Source organism: Vombatus ursinus, unplaced genomic scaffold (assembly GCF_900497805.2).
Source record: "Vombatus ursinus unplaced genomic scaffold, bare-nosed wombat genome assembly UNPS02014785.1, whole genome shotgun sequence".
NCBI classification, from domain to species: domain Eukaryota; kingdom Metazoa; phylum Chordata; class Mammalia; order Diprotodontia; family Vombatidae; genus Vombatus; species Vombatus ursinus.
This window is the reverse complement of record NW_020954563.1, coordinates 12824940-12850085: the sequence shown is the minus strand read 5'-3', so window position 1 is coordinate 12850085 and position 25146 is coordinate 12824940. Positions and strand designations below refer to the sequence as shown.

Genomic DNA, 25146 nt, shown 5'->3' with positions numbered 1-25146 from the left:
TTAACCTCAAACCTGAATTGGCATCTTTGTAACTTCCATCCATTGTTCCCAGTTCTGCTCTCTGGGACCAGACAGAACAAGTCAAATCCCTCCTCTGCATGAGAGTCCTTCAAATGCTTGAAGACAGCTATTAGGTATCCCTTCTCTTCTCTTCTCCAGGCTACATGAGCAGCATGAGAATGGGAGCTGTTAAAAATTACATTATTCATCTGAAAGATGTGGGTAGTGATTCTATCAAAAGACATGGAAAAGCAACATTTCCCCATCTTTTAGATAATTCTAAAAATAGCAGAGTTATAGATAAAGAACTAGTGATAGAAAAGATAGGATTCTATTAACTTGAAGTAGGTTTTACTATTTGACTTATTTACACAGAAATGAAAGCTTGAAAATGATTTACAACTAAAACAAATAAATCATCACCCTTTTTGGGGGGAGGGGATAGGAGGGAACCATATTTCCTTATGGAAGGAATCATAATCCAGATCACTCTGACTCTCACTATTTGGCCAGTAATGGGCCCTAATCCAGAATTCAGTTGGTCATTTTTGGGGTTTTGTTGGCTCAGAGTAGGTGTAAATAGCAATTGTTTCTGTTCTGGCCAGAAACCCTGAGGATCTTCCCCTCCCAGATGGATTTTTTTTTTGAGTAGTTAAAAGAGGCCATTCTTTGCCTCATTTCTTACCTATCTTTAATTACTAAATGGGTGTTACCTCAGACTGAGACCTTAGCTTAAAAAGACCCATGTCTCCTGCTATATCTGGGGCCATCTCCAGTATGTCTTTCACTGGACCCAGATGGCTCTAGATTAGAGAGTGAGGCTGGGGACTTTGCACAGCCCTGCCTCACTTAAATCCAACTTACTTTGAAGTCAAGACATCACTTTCCTGATGTCATTGGTTCCCTTTGAGAATGGAGGACAGACAACAACAACAGAATAAACAAGTGAGGACAATTCCTGCTATGGTCAACCTGATAGCATGTGGACTGGTCCTTAGACGTTAGGTATACATTCTTTCATTGGTCCTTTTTTACTTAAAGCTTAGTCAACATGATACGAATGTCAATCTGTATACTTCTGTATCTGAGTCTTTCAGCACCAGGGTCATTGGAGTTGGACTTAATGAAGAATCAATCCTATATTACTTCAAAACAACACTCTACACAGAGAAGAAGCATTAGAGTTGGATTAGGAGGCAGTCTGGTTTCTGTAGAAAGAATGCTTGTTTTGGAGTCTAAAGAACTGGGTTGTAATCCCATCTTTTCCAAAACCCTATCCTGTCAACTCTAATACCTTCGCTCCAAGATGATCTCCAATTTATTGGGTATATGGCCATGTTTGTGTTTATATACACACATACTACATGTGATGTTTGCACATAGTTGCCTGTGTGTAGTCTTCCCCATTAGATTGTGAGCTCCTTGAGAGCAAGGACTGGAAGAAGTTGGAGGTATCTTTGAAGTACCTTCTTTCATCTCTAAGCCTGATTTGTATAGTTTATTAAATATAATATAGAAACAATGCCTTCCACCTCCAGCTGAAACAGATAGGAGATATAGGAGATGTATAAGGAAACTAATAACAGGAAAATAGTGGTACAATCCTATTATGGTAGCACTAACAATTCTAGTAATAATCTATACCTTATTCTTTCCAGAAGTAGGTGTTTGAATTCTAGTTTATTAAAATTTAATTCTAAAGGAAAAGAATTATTTTGTTTTCTTTCCTAATGAAAGGATTTATTTATAAACTGTCAAGATTTCTTGAGGCACAGGTTGCAGTGTTAATATGTCTCTTAACAGGTTTCTCAGTAAAGCTTACCAAATTGTTTTATGTTGTATAGTTGTATACATACACACACACACACACACATACATACCTCGATTCTGGAGAGGATTATATTCTAAAAGTTCCTTATTTAGAACTAGAAAGTCATTTCATATAAATAATATATGTCAATTAGGCTCCCAGCCTACCTCATAAAAATGATAGCATATGTACCTACTTCTTTCAACTTTAAACCATTGTGGTATTTAAACCATTGTGGCCCATCTGTATTCTGGGATGGTTATTGACAAGGTATAGATCTTACAGTTCAGAATCAGACAGTGGAGGTTAGACCTGGTTGAGGTGGCACACAAAGGAAGAGATAGCCAGTGGAACCTCCTACTCAACCTTCTTTCCTCCATGGAGCTGGAGCTCATTCGGTGCTAGCCAAAGGAGGAGTAACTGGGGTAGGATCTCAGGTATGAGGGGCTGAAATCAGTGTTCCAGGGATGAGGGAAAAAAGTTATGGGGGTCTAGGTCTGGATTATCTCTGTCAGTATAAAACTTCTGTCCTGGGCCAGTAACCTGTTACCTCTTCTTTTCTTCTGAAACCACATATTGCTTCTGACCAAGATCTCTCTTTTCTCCTTGGCTATTCATATCTGAGAGAAGTATATAATTGAGAATTGCTTTGTGATAATATGTGGGACTTTATGCCTCAGAGTGCCAAAAAATACCACAATTTTCATCTTTACTGAAAATTAATTCTCATGAGTAGTTTTAAAAAATTGAAATAAGCGACTAAAATTTATAAGAATAAATGGTTCACATAAGCATGCATATTTAAGTAAGAATCCATGTATATTTTGCTTTTCTTAAAGGAAATCAAACGGTACCAGGTCTTTGGAAAACTACGTGGCACTGCATCATGAGTGACAATAAATGTGATAGTCATTTTTATAGTGTGCAAGTTGCAGATTCAACTTTCACAGTACTAAAACGTTACCAGCAATTAAAACCAATAGGATCTGGAGCTCAGGGAATTGTTTGGTAAGTAGTACACTTTGCTATTGTGAAATGGTTGGGGGGCAATAAAAGGTGAAGCTGACTTGCCAGAATTTAAAATGCTTATATTGTAATGCTCTATTTTTTTACTACAGGATTGTGAGCTAAAATTGAATCTACTTCTTGCTGTAATTAAACATAGTGAAATTATTTGCAGGATACAAACCTCAATTCTTAGACCTCTACATAAATTATAATAGGTAGTAATTTTTCATTCCTTATTTCCTTTTTTGTTTTGTTGTTTTCCCCTAATAGTTTTAATATTAAAGTATATGATTTGACAGTGAGTTGGTGAGAGTTTCTGGGGTTTGCTCATTTCTTCATCATGGCCACCTTTTTTTCCCCCCCTACCCCCTTTTATTCCCAATCACTCCTATCCATTTCTAGGAGCCATCAATGCAGTGCCTTGCCAGTAACTGGCAAGATGAGGCAAGTCAGTATCATTATCACTCCATGGAGTAACCAGGAAGGGATGCTGTGTGAGGGGTTGGGCTGGCCGTCTCTTCTTTGGTGTGTTACCTCAACTATGTCCAGCCTCTACTGTCTGATCCTGAACCTTAGTCTCTTGCATGGTAAGACAATGAGCTGCCACTACATCAATGGGCCAGCTAAAGGTAAAGTTTTTCAAATTTTTTCTAGTCTACAGCTACCAGCAATTCCAAACCACTTTTTTTGGTCCATATTTTACTGGGCAACAAGCTCTTTTTTCCCCCTTAATGAAGGGAAGAATGGTCTGTGCTGTTTTTAAACAAACAAAAAAAAATTAAATACAAACTGGTAACATAAACCTAAGATGAAGAAGAAAGCAAAGTAGTAGTTAGAGTTCCATTTTGAGTTTGTAACCTGAGGCAGTATGAAAAGAAGAGCCCAGGGGCAGCTAGGTGGTGCAGTGGATAGAGCACTGGCCCTGGAGTCAGGAGCACCTGAGTTCAAATCCGACCTCAGACACATAATATTTTCTAGCTGTGTGATTCAGGGCAAGTCACTTAACCCCAATTGCCTCACTAAAAAAAAAAAAAAAAAAAAAGAGCCCTTTGGACATTTTAACTGAAAGTGTTGAGTTTGATTCTTTTGATTTTTGACTGGTTACTTAATGATAAGCTTATTTAGCTTTCTTTCCTCTGTTGTAGTTCTTGAATGATCAGGAAAAAATATGTGGAAGAAGTCCAAACAACTAAGCATGATTTGTAGTCCATAGTTTATTTTTTAAAAAGGGACAGATCTTTGGAAGTAATTCATAGTCTTTTCTAAAATGATGGTGTTAACTTTCAAATGGTACCATTTTGTATTTGAACTCAAATCCAGTGTATTATGAGAAAGATATCAGAGAATGCATGCAAATTAAGAACATTTTCTTATTCTTAATGAGGCTTTCTGTGAGATGAAACAAACTTTTGATTTATATTCCATCTTATCTTTTAGAGCCAAGCAATTTGACTCACAGATGTGTTTTCCTGAAAGTAATCTTGAGGTCACTTAAAAATACCTTAATTTATGGCTTGCCATCTATAAAGATTTTTAAGTAATGTATAGGCTAGCTAAGGGCAAAAGTCAATATTTGTCAGGATGAAAGCTCTGTATTTTTATAAAAGAGAAACAATGAAAAAGAACTACCTGGTTACAGTAGTATTCATCACTAATAAACTATGCTAATTATAGAATTTTAGTTTTATTTGATGATTTTTTTTTACTCCTGGTTTGTACCAGTCATTTTAATTTAAAGAAAGGGGAAATTTTGATGAAATTTTTCATTATGAATTTTTGTTTGAACAGAATAAACTAAATCAGAAACCAAAATACTTAAAGTTTATTACCATCCTTCCACTAATAAAAACTCCTCTGATAGTGATAGTAGAAAAGACAGTTTTGATTTTTGAAAGGCAGGTATGTATGGTATAGTAGGAAGGCCCTAGATTTTGAAATCAGAGGGCCTAGGTGTAATTCTAGGCTCTAATACATTCTGGCTTTGAAACTTTCTTGAGCCTCAATTCCTTCTTCTGTGAAATAGGAATGATAATGCTTGTGAATGACCTATCTCACTGATTTGTAAGGAAAGTGCTTTTTAAATCTTAAAATGCTATAGAAATGTGAATAATTTTTATTCAGATATTTACAGTCATGTAAAACTCTGAAACTACTGGGTTAGATGCCATAAACTGAGAATATTAATCTTTAATAGAGGGTTCTAATGCTATATTCCAAGTAGAATTTTAAAAATTTTCATTTTATAACAATTATTTTGCTTTAGAAACATACTAATGATTTTTAATAGAGTATTACAATGGGGTGGGGGAGAAAAGAACCTAATGAAAGGAAGGATCGATGCATTGGAAATGGAGGGATGTTTCTGGAGCACGTCCCCCAAACCTATTGAGTCTCCCTGTTTTTGTTCTTATGGGGCACTAAGGATTCCTTATCACAAAATCTTTTTTCTCTCCTCTTCACTCTTCTTTAATCCCCCACTTTCATTTACCATATTTATTTCTACCTCCATACCTTTGTTTCTTCTGTTCCCTCTGCTTAAAAAAAAAAAAAAAAAGGAAGGTGCTTCCTTGTTTAATCTATCCTAATTCTACCCATTCTTTGAGACTGAAGACTCATCAACTTTGTGAAAACCTTTCCATATTTGCACACCTTGTTGTCTTTTGCATTGTTGTGAAGATCTCTGGCATGTAGAGACAGTCTGTATCACAGTATCTTGTACTTATGAGTATACATGCCTGAGAAACTATGCCACTAACTGGATATGTTATCTTAGTTGTCACTTCCTTTCTTGGGGCCCCTGGGACCTCTTCTGTAAAATTGAGGAGTTTCAAAAAAAGATTATTTATTCTAAGCTTTAATATTCTATCATTTCATGTGGATGGAAAGTGAGGGAGCCAGCACCAGAACCCAAGCCCAACACCAGAATGCCTCTCAGCTTAGACAAATTGAAAAAGATGTTAAGACCACATTTAATTATATATTGAAAACATTTTTTTGCTGTTGCTCTTTGGGGAAGCGAGGTGGTATTTTAATCAGCTTTGTCTTCTTGGTATACTTGTGATATACATAAATATTTATGGAATTACTACAAAGTTTTCTAGCACAAATATTTATTTCCTTTTCAAATGTGCAAATATCCAATTTCTTACCCTTCAAAAATTCACCTTGTGGAATCAAAATAATGATGATTATTTGATTTCTAAATCAGTTCTGTGAAATGTTTAGTCATTTTAAAAAGTTATTTTAGGTCTGGCAAAATTGGAAGATGTAATTAGGTCTTTGTCACAAAACATATGGTATATCATTCTTTTTTGCTTTCTCCAATACCATACAAGTAAGAAAATTTTGTGCTAATCTTGTTATTTTTGCATTATCTTAACTATTCTTTCATGAGAAAAAAAAGTCACTGTGTGAACTTTGGTAAACCTCTTTTCCTTAATGGGCCACCATTTTCTTATCTGTAAAATGAAAGCGTTGAACTATATCTAAGGTTCCTTCCAGTCACAGTAGTCTGTGATTCTCTGTGCAAGTTACTGACTACCTGCTTTATGTGTTTCAATCTCCAAATTCTGATACAAAACATGCTTTTGTACAGGAGGGTCTTTGTTGCTTTTACGTTTAATTTTATGTGTGGCCTCTTGATGTGATAGGGAGAACACTGGACTGGGAGTCAGGAGGTTTGGTTCATATCTCCAGCTCTGCCACTGTTGTAATATGGTCTTGGGGAAGACACTTAATGTCTCAAGCCTCAGCTTCCTTATGTATAAGATGAGCAGTGTGGACTAAATGATCTTTACAATCCCTTTTGGTGTTAGGATTCTATATTATTCTACCTTAAAGAAAGCAATTTACTATTTGCCTTCAAACAGGTTGTCAAATTGAACAAACAGTACTTTGGTTTAGACTACTTTATAAGCCAAAAAGAAAAAGTTGCTTAGGAAGAAACAGCAGTCTTAGATAATTAGAATAGATAATTCAAGGCAATGCCATTGCGAATAAAATCTGTGATAGGTTTGGTTCTTCTGTTTTGGTTATCTTGAAGTTTGGTATAGACAAGAAAAAAGATACTAGAGGAAAAAGATCTTGAAATTGACCTCACGTGTTTCCCAGCTCATGGAATATGAGCATATCTGCGCATATGTGGGAAACGTACTATTTCACTTCGAGAGTTCTGTGATTTTGTAGGTATGGATATTTCCTCCACCTGCACCTCCAGTGCAGATCACATCACAACCCCTTGATGCCTTAGATGGTTTCATGAGTTTGTGGTTTATAAAAAAAATAAGAATGCTTAGCAGTCCACCTTCTCATTCTGTTACCTAGGATGCCCTATGGACAGCATATGGCCCTGTGGCCTCATGTAGGATCTGCCATGTATATGTGTATGCGTATTTAGTTTATATGGCTATATTGCAGATACTTCTCTAATTCTTATTCTGTGGCATATTGGTAAGTCTGGATTCTCAAAGACTATGCCTCTGGACCACAACTCTGATTGGTCTGACCAAAAAGTATAGGCCCAGTGACAACTGAGTGTCATCTGAGAACCAACACAGCACAATTCTGAGAGGCTTATCATCAGAAAGTTGCCCACAAGATCATGAAACTATTATCATTATTACTATTTTGTTACAGCAGCTTATGAAACTGTCTACTAAGGTACAAAGGGGTTGCAGTCTATCTTAATGGAATGATGGCTCTGCCATCAACTGATAAAAATCATAGCTCTTTTGAAATATTTTCATGGACATATGCTTGTATTCTTATATACACATATACATAAGAACTCTGCCTGCACTCTGAATTGGTCTAAGTATAAGCCACACTCTTTCCAAAATCTGGCTTGTATAAAACTTGACTGTGGACAACTATTGATAGATATCTACATAGTTTTATCTTTACTTTGAGAAAACATGTTATTAAAGGGATACTGCCTAGATTTGGACCAGTTCTTTTTTTTTTTGTGAGTACAGAAAGGTTAGGGTTGGTTTGGTGTGTGTGCATGTGTGTGTGTATGTGTGTGTGTGTGTGTGCATGTGTGTGTGTGTTTTGCAAAATCTAATCCCGTGGTTTCATCATTGTAAGGAACTCTAAAAGAAGAAACTCCCTCAGCAAACACAGATTGATAAATCTTGTATCTGATACTCCCCATGTGACCTGGGCAGGTCACTAACCCTTCCTGAGACTCATTTAAAGTGAGGGGTTGGGACTAGATGGCCTCTGAGGTCGCCCTCTGCCTTGGACACATGCCGGTCCTGTTTCCCTGGGCGAGTCATTTAAGTCTCAGTGCCTTCGGGTGACTCCCTAAGCCTAGGCTAGACAGTACACTTGCTCTACATGGTCAGGGGAGCATCCTCACCAGGAGTGAGTTCTCTATGTGGTTGAAATGAAATCACAGATTCAGACCAAGAAGAATTTTAAAAAACGGCTGTGAGATAGTCGGTGCAAGTATGTGTGTCTGTCTCTCTGGACCTCTATTTCAGAAAATGCTTATATTATGATATTTCTCATTTCCATTTTTACTATTGCACATTTAATCTCAGATGGACTCGATTATGCTTCTCTCCTCTTTTATAGTTCTTAGGATGTATAGAAGTGTCAATTTGTGATAGCTGTTTTTCCCTAATTGAAATTTTAAAAATTAAAACCTTTTGTATAATGTTATATACCTTATTGCCATAAGTATGTAATAGGTAACTGTTGACTTAAATATAGTTTTAGTGGCCTAAATTCAGAATTCCATGTGCAAAAAATAGCTAAATCATACATTATATGTTGACACAGAATTGTTTTACCTACAAACTTAGTATTTTTATACTTGAGAAAAAGTAGGAACAGTGCTAGACTTAAAGATCTACCTGAGTTTAACTCTTGGCTCTGCCATTTGTCCATGGGGCCCTGGGCGAGTCACATCCTTAATAGATTCAGAAGAGCAGGACCCTCCTGTGCAGGGAAATTAAATAACTTGCCTAAGGTCATACAACTAGGAAGTGACAGAGCAAGGACCTCCATGAAATGGGAATAATTGTACCTATGTTGTCTGTTTAAAAAGGTGGTTGTTAGATCAAACTCACTGACGTATGCAGAGGGCCTTTGAAAACATAAAGGGCTAGAATTGTCATTACTGTCTACAGAAGGTCAGGCTTATCTGTCAATGGTGTTTATAAATTTAAGCATGAAAACAATTCTAATAGAATTCAAATTCAAGTAGTCTCTATACTTCTCATTTAAAATGTTACCTGTGTTTGATACTCCAAATTAATTTATAATTAGTGCGTAGTATGGGGCTTTGCATATAGTAGAATTGAAACAAATGGTCAGAACCTTTCCATTTTCAAAGACATTTCAGTGGTTCAAATGATTGTCTTCATATGTTTTATATATGAAAAAAAAAGTTAAATATATATTGTGCGAATCTTACTTTTACCTAAAGCTGACAGTGAACTGTTTGTTATGTTTCATAATTGCAGTGCTGCTTTTGATACAGTTGTTGGGATAAATGTTGCTGTCAAGAAATTAAGTCGACCATTTCAGAATCAAACTCATGCAAAGAGAGCTTATCGTGAACTCGTTCTGTTAAAATGTGTCAATCATAAAAATGTAAGTTAGTAATATTTTCCTGAATGTATTAACATGAGTGACATTCTCTGTTCTTTGGGAGTTCATGAATGTTTTTGTTAATTAGATTTATCTGTAAAGGCAAATTAAGGATAATACTAGCTGACCATTAAATGATTTTCAGGTCGAGCTGTTATAGATAAGTGCTTATTTATAAAGTTTAAAATTATATTTTATGGGAAATTAAATTTAGCAAAAGACGTGTTTGGAAAGATCACATGTTCTATATGCAAGAAACTGGAAAACTTGATTAAGTAACTGCCACAGCAGTTATTCTTCCCTTTCTCTTCCTTGCCTTCCATTTATGTGAAATGAAAGTCACATCGACCAACCTCAGTCTGCTTTCTCCGGAATACTTGCAGTATTTTTTTTTCTTTGTTGTGGGAATTTCAGACTTTTCTTTTTTGGAGTTTCTTTCAGGAAGTGATTTGTGGACTTTGTGCTCTTCATTTTGCCCTTTAGTTCTGATAGATTCAGTTAGTTTTTGATTTCTTGAAATATGATATCCAAGCTTTTTTTTAATCATTGTTTTTAAGAAGTCCAGTGATTCTTAAATTATCTTTTCATTATATGATTTCCTGGTCAGCTGTTTTTGATCTTATATTTTATTGTATTTTTCCAATTGTTTGAATAAGGTTTATAACTTTTCTAAGTTGTTTCTTCTTCTAGTTCTTTTCTCCATAGCTGTTATTTCATCTTTTTTAACTCTTGGTACATTTCTTTTAGGTATTCATGTAGATAGTCCTTGCAGAAAATTCATTTTTTTCCTTTGAGTAACTGCTTACAGTTGTTATGAAGTTACCCCTTTGGGGGAGTCTCTTGATTTACAATGACTTTTTTTATACTAGCCAGTGTTTTCTTTGATTTACTCATCTTCCCAGCTTTGTGTCAGCATCATGCTCCACCTTCTAGGTAGGGTAGTTGGCCCTACTTCGGCTTTCCCTGGGCCATCTACATTTCTGTGCTCATCTCCATCTCTCAGAATTAGGCCCTCCTATATCTTTGAGATTGACAGCACTGGATCTTGAGGGCCTTCTATGACATCTCAGGGTAGAGTGTTAAGGATCTTAGAACCTTAGGGGCTTGGGTGATCCCAGTATGAGTGCTGCTGCTCCCTAGGGCTTTCAGGGGTTTGACCTTGGAGTTTTCTGACCACACTAGGAGTTTTTTTTTAAACCTCCCTAGGTCTTTCTTGGTGGGAAAGTGGAAGAGGGCTCTATATGTTCTTGCTGCCTTCAGACACGGAATCTTGCATAGATTATATTATACAAATCTCTGACCAATATCTGGTTGTGCTAAAGGGTTTGTTTGCCTGGGCTAGCCCTGACTTTGGTGATGGCCCTCTTTGCTTTTGTCTGTGGTCCTCTGGCTAGATTTTTGTGCAGTTCTGGCATGGAAAAAGTCACTTAACTATAATTTTTTATTACATTTCCTGTTAATTATACTGTCTGGTATGAACTTCAGGTGTTTGCTGGAGTAGGTAGATGACAGTTGGGCAGTATGCCTCTTCATGCAGTTACCTTCTCTATCCTATTACAGTCTGTTAAATGTTAACGTGGTTTGATTGTTCCAATATTTAATTTTTGCTCTGCTTTAAAATATTACTTAAATTGAATTGTCTATTACACCCAAAACAGTGTGCTAAAATAATCTGTAATGAAAGTTTCCATTTTAAAGTGAATTTTCTGTCAGGGTTTAGTTTTAGTAACTGGGGTTAAAAAAAAATTTCCTGATATTCTGAACAATAGTGAATTTTCTCTTCCCAGATAATTAGCTTATTGAATGTGTTCACACCACAAAAATCTCTAGAAGAATTTCAAGATGTGTGAGTATTCTTATTTCTACTCTTGTCTTTAGCTAATAGATTTAAATGTTTAAATAACTAGGGAAGTAACATACAATAGAGATTGAGAAAGAGAGCTATTTTACCAGGTATCACTTTAAAGAAGTATCTAATAAAAAACTCCTCTTAAGGATAGAGGCTCCTTCTTGTGACAGTTCCTCTGTTGAAATGAAACTTTTGCAGTTATACTGTTCATTCAACTAGCTTTCTTTGATCATTAAGACTAAATGGTTATGAATACATCTCTGTACACTGTGGAGAAATGTTTGAAAAGACTTTTTCAAAATAGAACTAATCACCTTCCTTAGGAAAAAACACATTATAACTACAATACCAGGAGGCTTTGTTATATTCATAACCAAATATTGTTAGTAACCAAATAATGTCTTTCATTATAGGTCTTTTCTGGAATATTAAATTACACTACCTCTGGTCAGCTAGTGTAGTAGTTGCACACTTATTTACAATTACTACGTGAAATTGATTAATAAATCAAAATAGTTTTCTCCAAAAATCATGAAGTAGACTCTTAATTTTTTGTATTAATGTATATTATGTTAACACTTATTGGTATATGGAAGCCTTTGGAAGTAGCCTGTTGTAATAAATAGAATGCTGAGTTTGGAATTAGTATAACCTGGATTCATATCCTATTTCTAAACTTTATTTATTCTTTGATCTTGAACAAGTCCTTTGATTGCCTTGTACCTCAAGAAATTCCTAGGATTTATCTACTGAGTTTTATAGAAGTTATTAATCTGCCCTGTTTGAGTTGGAAGAAGGTCCTGCAAGCTGCCAAAATTACATATCCTTTGCATTTTCCAGTATTGGGGGCCTGAATCACACGGCATAAATTGTTTAATTTAACAAGAAGCTATAGGTTCCATTTGTGTTCTTTGAAATACAGATTTTTAATTGACCATGACACATTCTTTATTTCTCTGATACTTGATCATTTCATATATTTCTAGAATCCTCAAAAAATAATGGAGTTTTTTTGTATTTTTTTTAAGCTAGCCAATGTAATAAATAACCAGATAAGCTTTATTATGATTTCCTTCAGATTTCAGTTGAATATACATCCTTTAAATAGCCATACAATTCTGCTAATGTACATATGTGTAAAAGGGAATTTCTTATTCCTTTCTAGGTATTTGGTTATGGAATTAATGGATGCTAATTTATGCCAAGTGATTCATATGGAATTGGACCATGAAAGAATGTCTTACCTTCTTTATCAGATGCTTTGTGGTATTAAACATCTCCATTCAGCTGGTATAATACACCGAGTATGTAGTGATATAACGTTGATGGGAATTATTTTTAGTGTTGTTAAAATATATTCTTTTTGTTTTCACATTGCTTGCATTTCCCAATACATTCCTCTCTTCTCCCCCAACAAAAAGTCATCCCTTCTAACAAAGAATAAAAAAGAGGGGGAAAAAAGCAGTTCAGCAAAACTAACCAACAGATCAAAAAAGGCTGATTTTATATGCAGTGTACCACAGAAAGGAAGAAAGTGCCTTTTTATATCTGTTTTTTCCTGTGGGCCAAGCTTGGTCATTTTTATTTTTCAGTACTCAGTTTCCCTATTTTTTGCTATTGTTTTTTCCCTTTACATGTTGTAACCCTTCGTGCTGTGTATTGTTTTCTTGGTTCTGTTTTTTTAAATTTGCATCTGTTCATATAAATCTTCCCATGCTTTTCCACATTCATCTTATTTGTCATTTCTTATAGCACAGTAATATTCTATTACATTAATGTACCACAATTTGTTTAGCCATTTTCTAATCAGTGGGCATCTATTTTGCTTCCAGTTCTTTGCTACCACAAAAAGTGCTTCTGTAAATATTTTGGTATATGTGGGACCTGTTTTTTTCCTTCTTATCATTGACCTCCTTGGGGTATATCTTAGGGTATATGCTTAGGAATGGAATCTCTGAATCAAAGGGTGTAGACATTTTAATAACTTTTTTAGCATAATCCCAAATGATTGAATCAATTCAGAGCTTCACCAACATTGCATTGTTGTGTATGTCTTTCTACAACTTTGCCAATATGTTTTATCCTCATCTTTTTTTCACTCTTACTATTTTATTAGGGATAAGATGAAATCTCAGAGTTGCCTTGATTTGCATTTCTCTTGTCATTAGTGATTCAGAGGATTCTTTCGTATGGTTGTTAATAGTTTGCAGTTCTTTTAAGAACTTTTCTTTTTCTACCACATTGTTTTGCATTAGTTTCTAATGCAAAACCCAAATTCTTGAATTACTAGAGAATTCTTAAAATCACATTTTAGAGTAGAAAAATCAAATATACTAGCAGGTTATACTGTATTAAATGACACTATGTTAGAAATAGGAAAGAGGCTCTTTTGTTTTTAATAAGTATTCAGTCATCAAAAAGATGACGGTTTTAGAAATAGATGAAACTCTTCTTTGAAATGTTACCCAGGTTGTCCTAAAAACTCCTTTATAATAAAATGGCTATATGTGCTAAAAAATAATTAATTATCAAGGATATATTTCCTAGGTGATATTCTCAGTTCTTAGATGAGCATGATTAATATAAAATGTTTAGGGGTGAAAGTTTGGGTACTTTATTACTTAAAAAATAAAATTCACAGAGTTCCTCTTGCATGAGGATTTCTGAAACCTTTGGGATTCCTACCCCAATTTTTTCTTTTATTCAGCCCTGATTCCTGGTGCCATTCATGTCCAGAAGCAACTGAATGATGTCCCTAGTGTTCTATACAGTTGGCTTACTGCTCTTTAATCAGTAGTTGCATTACCATAGTAACAGTGCAACATCTGCATTTCCCTTAGCTCTTTTCCTGTGGTACAAGGCCAACCAAGGCCAGTTGGGCCCTACTAGCCCCTAAAAGAAACTAATTAAGGAAGGGTCGGAGATAGGAAAGGGCTGTAGAGAGTTGGAGGCCACTTGCTGAACTGAGACCTTTTTACTTCTTCCTTAAATGTCATAGAATCATACCACTCAAAGGAAGGAAGTCCCAAAGAGCAGAATGACTCCCTAGTCACCTGCTTTTTTCTACCAGCCTATCAAGTCACTCCCCTGATTACCCCTAAAAGACTTTGCTCTTTTGATTTCTCCTCACATCATGTAAACTGTGTTCCTCTAAACCAGTTTTTTAACCTAGGGTACACAGATTCCACCCAAAGGATCCAGGGATAGATTTCAGGGTATCTGTGAACTCATGTGAGGAAAAAAATCAGATCTTTATTTTTACTAATTCCTAAGTGAAACAGTATTTTCTTCAATTTTTTTTTTATTCACTTAGAAACATTATTTTGAGAAAGGGTGCACAGGCTTCACCAGATTGCCAAAGGGGTCCTTGATACTAAGAAAGGTTAAAAGCTTTCCTATTGTTCTCCACAACCTCCCCACTCCCATGATTAATTACAAAAAACTATGCAATGTTTGAGTATCACAAATAATTTAGTGGAAATAGGTTTGGTTTTTGCAGTCAGTGGGCTTGGAAATGTAAATACTTTAGATTTACTTGTTTACCTTCAAAATAAATGTATCACTGGAATACAGATTACTGTATAGAAATAGTAACACTAAAATATTTCGATTATTGCTTGAGGTTCAAGATTTTAGTATAGAGTAAATAACTTCCACTAATAGAGAACAGGGATCATGAAAATTGAGTTAATAACACGGCTGAAATTGGAGAATCTCAGAGTTAGAAAGGACCATAGATATTTTCTAATTCAACCTGTACTTGAGCAGTAATTTATTCTGTAATATCCCTGACACATGGACAGCCAACCACTGCTTAACCACCTCCAGGGACAGAGAGCTCACTATTTGCCTGGGCAGCTCATTTCACACTTAGATAACTCTGATAAGGATGTTTTTCCTTTGTTTTGAACTGACATCTTCCTCTCTGCAGCAGATATCCTTGCTCCTCAGATACACTTGAAAACTGAAATAATATCCTGTAAGTCTTATCCGTGTTAAACTTCTCCACTTTCTACAACAGATTCTTCAATGGAATGCTTTCCAGTCTTCTCCCCATCTTAGTTACTTCTGTGGGTTTGCTTCAGTTTAATATCCTTCTTAAAATTTGATGCCTAGACTTAGTATAAATGTGACCTCTCTAGGGCTGAGGTCACATCAGTCCCCACTATTTTAGTGGTTCTTCAATCCACTTGCAAATAATATTGAAAATCTAGAAGCAAGAGTGATACCATCTTATTGGAAAGATAATGTTTATGGCATTTCTTTATTGCATTGTTGATTTGGGCTATAATTGAGCATTTTCTTAAAGTTTCTTTTTAAATTACACATACATATATAAATAGATGTTGCATATACATTTAATTGCATATGCATACAAATGACATATATTTGAACAGATAACTCTCCCTTTATGATAACTCTCTCTAGATATGTTGCCAATAATGGGTTTTTTGGGTGGGAAACTTAAGTACTATATCAAATATAGAGCCAGGCATCCTGAGCCACAGGAAACATTCCTGTAGTGGCCTGCAAAGCATCAAGAAGGGAGGAGAGTCATAATGGAAGACTTAACTCCTGAAGTTTGAAAAAGGCTGCAGGGTCCTAAAGAAAAAATGCATCTGGTTCTATAGACAACATACCCAGGTCTCCACCTTCTTCACTTAATAATTTTCATTCCAGTCGTCTGGGGGATTTTTTTCCCCTAAGAAATGTATCTGACTTCATAATTGATGTCAGTGAGGAAAATGGATTTGCTTCATGTAAATTCTAGCTGTTTTTCCTGTACTGTATCTGTTCCATAAAATAAGGAACCTATTTAAATAAATAGAAGTTCTATACAACTCATTTCTAACATTCTGTCATCTGATAACTATGAACTTAAAATTTAAATTAATAAAAAAGTATTTATTAGGTACTTGCCATATGCAGACCACTTTGCTGAGCTCTAGGGAAACAAATAAAAAAGCAACACAGATTACAAGTACTTCTGTTAAAATATTGCATATGACAGAATATATGTAGTATTTTCCCATATATTTTTAAATCATTGTACTAACTTAATTCATTAATTTATTAGGATTTGAAACCCAGCAACATAGTAGTAAAGTCAGATTGTACACTCAAGATCCTTGATTTTGGCCTGGCACGGACAGCATGTACTAATTTTATGATGACCCCATATGTAGTCACACGGTATTATAGAGCACCTGAAGTTATCTTGGGGATGGGATACAAAGAAAATGGTAAGTCCCAGATTTTAATGAGAAAGTTGATATTCTTTAAAATTGTATTGCTAATTTTATTATTCATTTGTTACAGTGAGTTTGAATTTGAATGTAAAATTGTGATTGCTTATTGTTCTAAATTTGGTTATGGCCTTGTCTAGAGAGGTCACTGTAGTCCACACTTGTAAAGTCATTTATTTTTTACCCATTTATTTTTTACTGGTAAAAAAATAACTTATTTCACAATTTATTTTTAAATCTGAAAATAACTAATTCCTGAGATAAGAAAGTTGTTTTCTCTCTTTTTAACTTTTGTTGTTTTCTTAAGATTCTATATTATTTTAGAAGAAACTAAACCTATTTTAACTCACCCATAAAGAACAGAGGCCTAAATTCAGCCTGGTCACAAGTTACAAAATTAGTTTGTTTTCATTGTTAAATCATAAATATTCTCAAACCTATTCCTTCCCTCATACTGACTTGCACTCAGTCATAATAGATCTGATAAAAGGTGCTTTACTGTTACATTATTAAAGAAATGCCCCACATAAATGAAATAATGGAGAACACCAGGCCACTCCGCCCCCCATTTATCCTCATCTCTCCTCATAAATATGCTCCTGGACAAAACTGTTCATGCCTTTTGTGGCATGGTGATAAGAGTTCAGCCTGGGCTTAAAAGAAGAAGGTGTATTACATTATCGTGCAATAATTACTTAAGAGAATGCTTGAATGAAGTCACTTCTACCTGGGCCTTTGGGTTTTTTTATGTGTAAAATGAGGGGATTGGACTTAGATGATCTCAAAGGCCTTTTTTGCTCTAAATCTATCAAATTGGGATAAACTTCTGAAACTGCTTTGTCGATGTAGTACTCTCTGGAGCAGTATAGCTAAAGGGAGCCCCCTTCTGGGTGCTTCCATTTGTAATACTTCCATTTGAATCTGAGATGAATGCCTTAAATGTAATAATGCCCATACCAACTTAATCATATTTCAGAACATTATAAAAACTCTGAATTAAGTTAATTTAAAAATATTTGAGGTAGAGTAAGGATGATGGGCTTCTTTCTGTGTTTCTGTTGTTTTGAAGGTATATTGGGGATTAAAGGGGCGTAGGGTACTCTATCGTTAACTTTTTAATCTATGTTCTCATTGCACCTGGCGTTGGGTAGTGGATATCTGGTCTGTTGGGTGCATTATGGCAGAAATGGTCCTTCATAAAGTCCTGTTCCCAGGAAGAGACTGTATCCTTCACAGTGGTTTCTAGAATTGTAAAGTAAATTGTTCAGGTTGGAAAATGGTCTTTAGATCAGTTTACATGTACTTTATCAGCATGTTTTAACAGAAGCATTAAGTGTTATAGTTAGTGTTAAAACTGAATTACTGTCAAACTGAAAACAACAAAAAAGTTGAGTTCATATTGTATGAAAGTTCATCGTTAGCTAGCTATTTATTTTTCCATATTTATGTGTCTGGTATAGAAGCTAGAATTCCTTTTTCCCGCCTTTATTTTGTTCATGGCACTTCATAATTTTATCATTTCATTTTATTTTCAGTTGATATCTGGTCAGTGGGGTGCATCATGGGAGAACTGGTGAAAGGTTGTGTGATATTCCAAGGCACTGATCGTATCCTTCCCCAGTCATCCTTGAACCCCAGCCATACTTTCCATAACCACCAAAGGCAAAATGACTTTCTTTGTCTGCAGTAGATGAGAACACAAAAAGGAAAACATCATACTTCTTGAGTATGTGTTTGAAATGGTCTTATTCTGATGTTTGTTAAATTAGTGTCACTAACAAAGTTGCACATATTTAACTTTCATTCCTGATTATTTTACTAGCTAAACTCTACTGCTTAAATATTAATGTATTTACTCCAGGAGCTATCGCATTAGATGACACATTGGCATTTAATTGCATTTAAAAAGGCACGTAGATATGCAGGAATACCACTATATTAAAGAACAGGATATAAATAGCCCACCAAATTAGTTAATTTATCTAGGAAAGTGGCTATTTCAAACTCATGTTGTACCTAAAGGATTTTACTAATGTGCTGTATTTGTTAAAATTATCAATATGCACTAAAAAGGTTCTTTTTAGAAACTAGGATCTGAAACACATTAAATGAGACCCAGATAGAAAGTATGCAAATGACATAAAAGGTTGTGTCAAATTTTCTAATTCTATTCTAATTCTTACTTGGGAAAACTTTTTTTTAAAAATCACCCCCGTTTGTGTGCTTGTTTTTTGTTTTTGTTTTTGTTTTTTTAACAATGATTATTTTGCTCTGGCACACCACAAATACACTGTAGGAACATAAACTTCAAAATTTTAAATTAATACATGGTCAACTCATTCATGTTAACATCATTAAACAGAAAAAAAAATCAAATTTAATACTTCCTATATGCCATTTCTTGTCTGTAGAGTCATGCTTTCATCTTGTGAATGCTTTTCATTCTAGTCATTTTTCCCATGTATCATTTCTCATTATGATAAACATTGAATATTTTCATTAGTCTTCATTTTAAAAAAATTTATTAAAATAGTTTATGTCAATTGACAGATATTCTTTGCTTTTCTAATTAATCTATCTTCAGTATCATATACATTATGTCAACATACTTTTTCTTGTGGTCTTTTTATTGGGGTGATTTTTCCAGGTGAAGTAGATAAAACAAATTCTTAAGCAACAGATAATGTTTTGGAGGGGTTTTTTTGTTTTGTTGTGGCTGACTTTATGAATACTTTTATGTATCATCTATTTTATAAGTATTTACCATGAAATTAGATGCTGTGTTATATTTGAGGTTTTCTGAGCAGTTGTCTAGCAATTATACCCTATTTCATGGTCACCCATTTAAGTGACTAAATAGGTTTTTATTCTGAAAATAAATTCAGTCTAAAAAACTTTATGTAACATATGAAACAATTAAGCTGTTTTGCCTAATATTGGGTGAAATAATATCCTGCTAATCAGTCGCTTTTTTACTTTTGTGCATTTTATGTCTTAGTTTATTTTGTACATCAAGAGAGAAATAAAATTTTAAGAAGTGCAGAGATGAAAGAAGTAGTGCTTTATAGGAAATGAAAAAGATTGTTAGGAGTTAGGTTAGACTTAACAGTTCCACAAGAGCAGTAAATAGTGTTAGTGTAGAAAAAATAACTTGGTGCAGAGAAGAGAATCAATCTGGTGTACTTTCAAAAAGAATAAATAAAGTATTTAGGTTTTTCTGTCGTAGTTTAAGTGAAAAAGAATACAAATTTATAGACTCTTATTCCATCAAGAGGTGGCTGGAATATAACACTGGATTTAGAGTCAAACATTTGAGTCCCAGCTCTATCATTCATCGGGTCTGTGACCTTGGGGAAATTACTTTACTTTCCTGGGCCTCACAGAAACAGAGTCAATGATACTTGTACTGCCTACCTCACAGGGCTGTTATTAGAATCCAGTGAGACAAGATGTGTGAAGTGCTTTGTAAGCCATAAGCCATGAGTGTAGACTGTTATTTTTGTGAGCAGCAATAATAATAAATGAGATTACTAGGACCTGCTAGATCTTGTATTCCATTGTTGTCATAGTCTTTGGAACCCACAGAGAGGCATTTTACCTAAATTTTCAAGAAAGTTAACTATGAATTCTGAGAGGCATGCTGGCAGTAGATGTATGGAAGTAAGTCATCCTCAGAGCTTGCAAGACCAAGTTCCAAGTCTTGCATTTGTCATGCACTGGCAGTGACCCTGAGCAAGTCATTTAACTTTTTAGTGCTTCAGGCCACCTCTATAAGACTGTAAGTTATAAAGCAGGTACCAAATCTACATTGGAAGGAGTTTCCTCACCCATAATTCTCTATGCCATTGAACAGGTCTGGTCGTCTTTCTTCTCACCCCTAGCCTACAAAATAAGCCCCAAACAAAAACCAGGAGTTACCTATGATTTTTGTCTTAAGCAATAATCTTTAATCACAAGAAAACAATCTCATTGGAGCCAAAATGGCAAAGCAGTATTCATTAGTAGGTATCTTGATAGGTTTAATCAGAAGACTACAGAAAATAGAGAATTTCAGAGTTGTAAGGGACCAACTACCTCTCTCACAAACAAAGGAAGCAAGACCCTAGAGAGGTAAAGGATTGAGGTAGGCAGGGGCAGAGCAAGAACTAGAACCTGGGTTTCCTAGCTACATTGCTACTTCTCCTTTAAAATTAATCGTATGCCATATGTCAAATAGTTTGTATAGTGCTCTCCATAGTTATCTTTATTTTAAATAGTCAGAACATGGAATTCTGAGTGTTCATGTTTAGATGATACTTTTAAAACAACAGTGGGATCTCCCTTCATTACTTGTTGGTATACACATACATATGTTAGCTTTTTTTTTTTTCCCGGATTATATTTTGTATAATATGGTTGTTTCAGTTATATTTTCTTAAAGAGGTCCTACAGATATTGATCAGTGGAATAAAGTTATTGAGCAGTTAGGAACACCGTCATCAGACTTTATGAAGAAATTACAGCCAACTGTGAGAAATTATGTAGAAAACAGGCCGAAATATCCTGGTATCAAATTTGAAGAGCTTTTCCCTGATTGGATATTCCCATCAGAATCTGAACGAGATAAACTGAAAAGTAAGACTTTTTTTTCTTATGCTTGAATTCCCTAATCCACATGAAGTTTTTTTTTTTCATATTTACATTCCACAATATGAACATGATGTGATATATTTACCTCATCTGTAAAATGAGAATAACATCAGAATACATCAAAACCTTGTAATTATACCAGCAATTGGAATCCTCAAACACCTTGCCACTTCTCAAGGACATAAAAGTCTGAGATGAGGAGAATCAATGTCAGGGTGAATACCTAAAACCTGAGATTCTCCTCTCAAAGTCTGCCTTTTTGAAGCCTTCAAGCAGAATTTAAAAGCTTCATAGAAAGATTGTACATGTGTTAATTACAGAAAGTGGAGTTACAAAGATGGGAATTTCACACTTTTTCAGAGCATCCAAGTAAAGTGTATTTTAAATATAGTTTCCCATACCAAATTACCCCAATCATCTTAATCATTTGCCTCTTCAGAATCTGACCTTGAGGGAGCTCAGAAAAAAATTGACACCCCTGAACCCAAAGCAAATTATATCATGTGATGATCAGAGGAACCACAATCCTTCATTTGCCTATAGTTATGAACCTTGCTCTGTGCAAAAGCCCATAGCTCTAATTTATGCTTTGATTTCATTTGTTTTTTGGTTTTTTTTTTTCATTATAATCCTCTAATTGCTGGAATTTCTTCTCTAACTTACTTTTTAAAAAAATACCTTTGTGTGGAGTTGAGAGGCCAGGCTTATATATCTCCAGCACCTAGCATAGTCAGTGCCTGGCACATAGTAGACACTTAATAAATTCTTTTTGATTGGTTGATTGATGCAGTCTATTTCAGAGAAAGAAAGCACTACCTTCCTTCTCTGGAAATTGGGCCTTTTTTAACTTGAAAGATAAACTTTGTAGGAAAATGGCCCATCTTATGGATTTATAGATATTGGTTGCTGATGACTGTTTTCATCATGCTTCAGTAGTCAACTCTCAGTTAATCAGAAAGTTACATTGAGCAGAATCCCAGATTGCTGACCTTCCTGGTTAACCAAAGTTTTAGTTTAATTGTTTTTAAAGTTTTTGTGTAGCCATGGGAGAGGGAATAGCTAGGGGCATGACACCAAGCTTTAGTGCTTTGTTCCCCAGAAGGAAAAATCAAAACTATCCACCCTCAGGACAGTTCCCACTCTTTGGGCCTTTTTCTTTCATTCATTGTCAGAGAGTGCTGCCCTTTCCAGATATTAGAGTCGACATGTAGCCTGCACACAGCCCCATCCATTAACATATTCTTTCTTATTTCTCATTTAAAAAGAAAAAACAGTCTAATAGGATTTAATGTGTTTTTTTTCCTTAAGAAACATTTCACGATTATTTTAATGACTTGTTTTAATGTGGAAATGACTTTAATTTTTTGAAAATCACTTAGGAATTTTGAGCTTGATGTCAGAAACTTCTTTAAAAGTGGGTACTCTTAACATTTCATAATCTGAGCTTTTGATCTTTTCCTTCTGTGATGCCATATTTAACTTTTTATCATGTGTTTTTAATTTTCAAATTAAAACTTAGTTTTTAAAATCATATACTTTCTTTTTCTTCCTAGCAAGTCAAGCTAGAGATTTGTTGTCAAAAATGCTCGTGATAGATCCTGACAAGCGAATCTCTGTTGATGAAGCTTTGCGGCATCCATATATTACTGTTTGGTATGACCCTGCTGAAGCAGAGGCAGTGAGTATTGACGTAAAGTGACCTAATGGGTCTTTTCAGTCTCTGTGATTTTATGTTTAGAAGCAAGGCTTATCCTCGAAGTTAAAGAAGTTTAGCACTGCTATGTGTAGATCTCTCTCTATTCTCCTGTCTCTTTCTTCTGCCCTCTATTTTTTCTCCTCTCCTTTCTCTCCCCTCTCCGCTTTCCTCTCTTCTTCCTCTCCCTCTCTTCCATAAATTATATGTGTATGTGTGCATAATATGCATAGATGCACATGTGTATATGTGTTATACACACATAAATCACATAAATATTATATGTATGATGGTTAAATAAGTATAGGTTTATACACAACTTAGACATACATGTAGGAATCAAGAGTGTCTAAGTCTAGGCCTCTCAATTCCTAAAAGGACCAGTATTCCCTTTTTACTCAATTTAGAACTGTTAGGTAAATGCCCTAGAGAGATGCTTTCTCTTACGCAAATGTAGAGGTATAGTTAGTAGCTTTCTCTTATGCAGATACAGGAATGTGGAGAGTTTAAAAGTTACTGGTGCCGGGGCATACCTATTGCCCATTCCTAGCAAAGCTCTAATTCTCTGCCTTTTCCTGCTCCCTCTATCCTGCCCGTTGCTAATGCTGAGTTTGGGAGGTATGTGTTTGCCATCCTTGATCAGAACTGGAAATACATTATCCCCAAAGAAACCTCAAGCTCTCTGCATGCTTTGACATGACTTTCCCTTCATCCTGGATATTGTCTCCTCCTTTGGTTTTTGTGGCACAGCTCTGCCATGATTCTCCTTCTACTTATCTGGCCATTTCTTTGCCTTCTTGCTGGGTCATGAGCCAGATCCTATCCTTTCACCATAGTTGTCCCCTAAAACTCTTTCCTGGGCCTGCTTCTCTTCTCTCTCTCCCCTCTCTTGGTGAGCTAATCATTTCCTGTAGTTTCAATTATCTTTATCCTGTTAACTGCCAAATCTGTATATTCCTCTCCAGTCTGTCTTCTAGACTCCAATCAGTCCTGCTTCACCAGCTGCTTATTAGATATCTCCACCTGAGTGTTCAGTAGACACTTCAAGTTCAACATAGTCAAATTAGAACTCATTATCTATTCTGTAAACCCATCTTTCCTCCATACTTCCCAATTTCATTTTTTTCCCATATTGTTTCCATCTTATGGATTTATAGATATTGGTTGCTGATGACTGTTTTCATCATGCTTCAGTAGTTAACTCTCAGTTAATCAGAAAGTTACATTGAGCAGAATCCCAGATTGCTGACCTTCCTGGTTAACCAAAGTTTTAGTTTAATTGTTTTTAAAGTTTTTGTGTAGCCGTGGGAGAGGGAATCAAGGGATCTTTGGGTTTATCAGATACTTACTATGGTCATTACCTACTGTGTGTTGTATACCCAGTCTGTTCCATTGCACCACTCTATTTCTTAACCAGTATCAGTTTGTTTTGATATAGATTATACTTTTGCAGCGGTGCAAAACATATTTCCACATTAGTCATATTGTGAAAGAAAACACAGACCAAAAAATACCCACAAAAAAAACGAAGTTAAAAAAACAGTATGCTTTGATCTCTGTTCAGACTTCATCTGTTCTTTCTCTGGAGGTAGCTAGTGTTTTTCATCATAAATCCTTCAGAATTATCTTGTATCTTTGTACTGCTGAGAATAGCTAAGTCATTCACAATTTGTCATCACACAGTATTACTGTTACTATATACAATGTTCTCCAGGTTCTGCTCACTTCACTTAGCATCAGTTCATGTGAGTCTTTCCAGGTTTTTCTGAAAGCATCCTGCTCATTTTTATAACATAATAGTATTCCATCACAATCATATACCACAGTTTGTTTAGCCATTCCCTAATTGATGGGCATCTCCTTAGTTTCCAACTCTTTGCCATTACAAAAAGAGTTGCTATAAATATTTTTGTACATATAGATCCTTTTCCATTTTCTTTTTAAATCTCTTTGGGATACAGACCTAGTAGTGCTGTTGCTGGGTCATGGGGTATGCACAGCTTTATATCTGTTTGGACATATTCCAAATTGCCCTCCAGAATGGTTTGTTCAGTACACAACTCCACTGACAGTGCATTAGTGTCCCAATTTTTCCACATCCCCTCCAACATTTGTCTTTTCCTGTTCTGTCATATTAGCCATTCTGATGAGTGTGAGGTGGTACCTCAGAATTGTTTTAATTTGCATTGCTCTATTTGTAGTGATTTAGAGCATTTTTTCATATTATAGGTAGCTTTGATTTTTTTCATCTGAAAACTGCCATTTTATATCCTTTAACCATTTATTAATTAATGAATGACTTGTATTTTTATAA

The 25146-nt window shown here is 35.1% G+C and overlaps 1 protein-coding gene across 3 annotated transcripts in view; it reads left to right on the top strand.

Moving 5' to 3' along the window:
- Positions 1-25146, top strand: part of MAPK9 (mitogen-activated protein kinase 9) — a 45712-nt gene that overhangs the window by 13080 nt on the left and 7486 nt on the right. For 2 of the 3 annotated variants that reach the window (XM_027867082.1, XM_027867084.1), the window contains exons 2-9: positions 2650-2818; positions 9289-9418; positions 11203-11261; positions 12430-12568; positions 16342-16507; positions 18046-18117; positions 20942-21124; positions 22693-22817. In XM_027867082.1, coding sequence (XP_027722883.1) covers positions 2697-2818; positions 9289-9418; positions 11203-11261; positions 12430-12568; positions 16342-16507; positions 18046-18117; positions 20942-21124; positions 22693-22817 — 996 coding nt within the window. In that variant the 5' untranslated portion in view covers positions 2650-2696. Of the gene's footprint in view, positions 1-2649; positions 2819-9288; positions 9419-11202; positions 11262-12429; positions 12569-16341; positions 16508-17661; positions 17734-18045; positions 18118-20941; positions 21125-22692; positions 22818-25146 lie in introns of all 3 variants that reach the window. The other variant, XM_027867083.1, reaches the window with a different exon arrangement.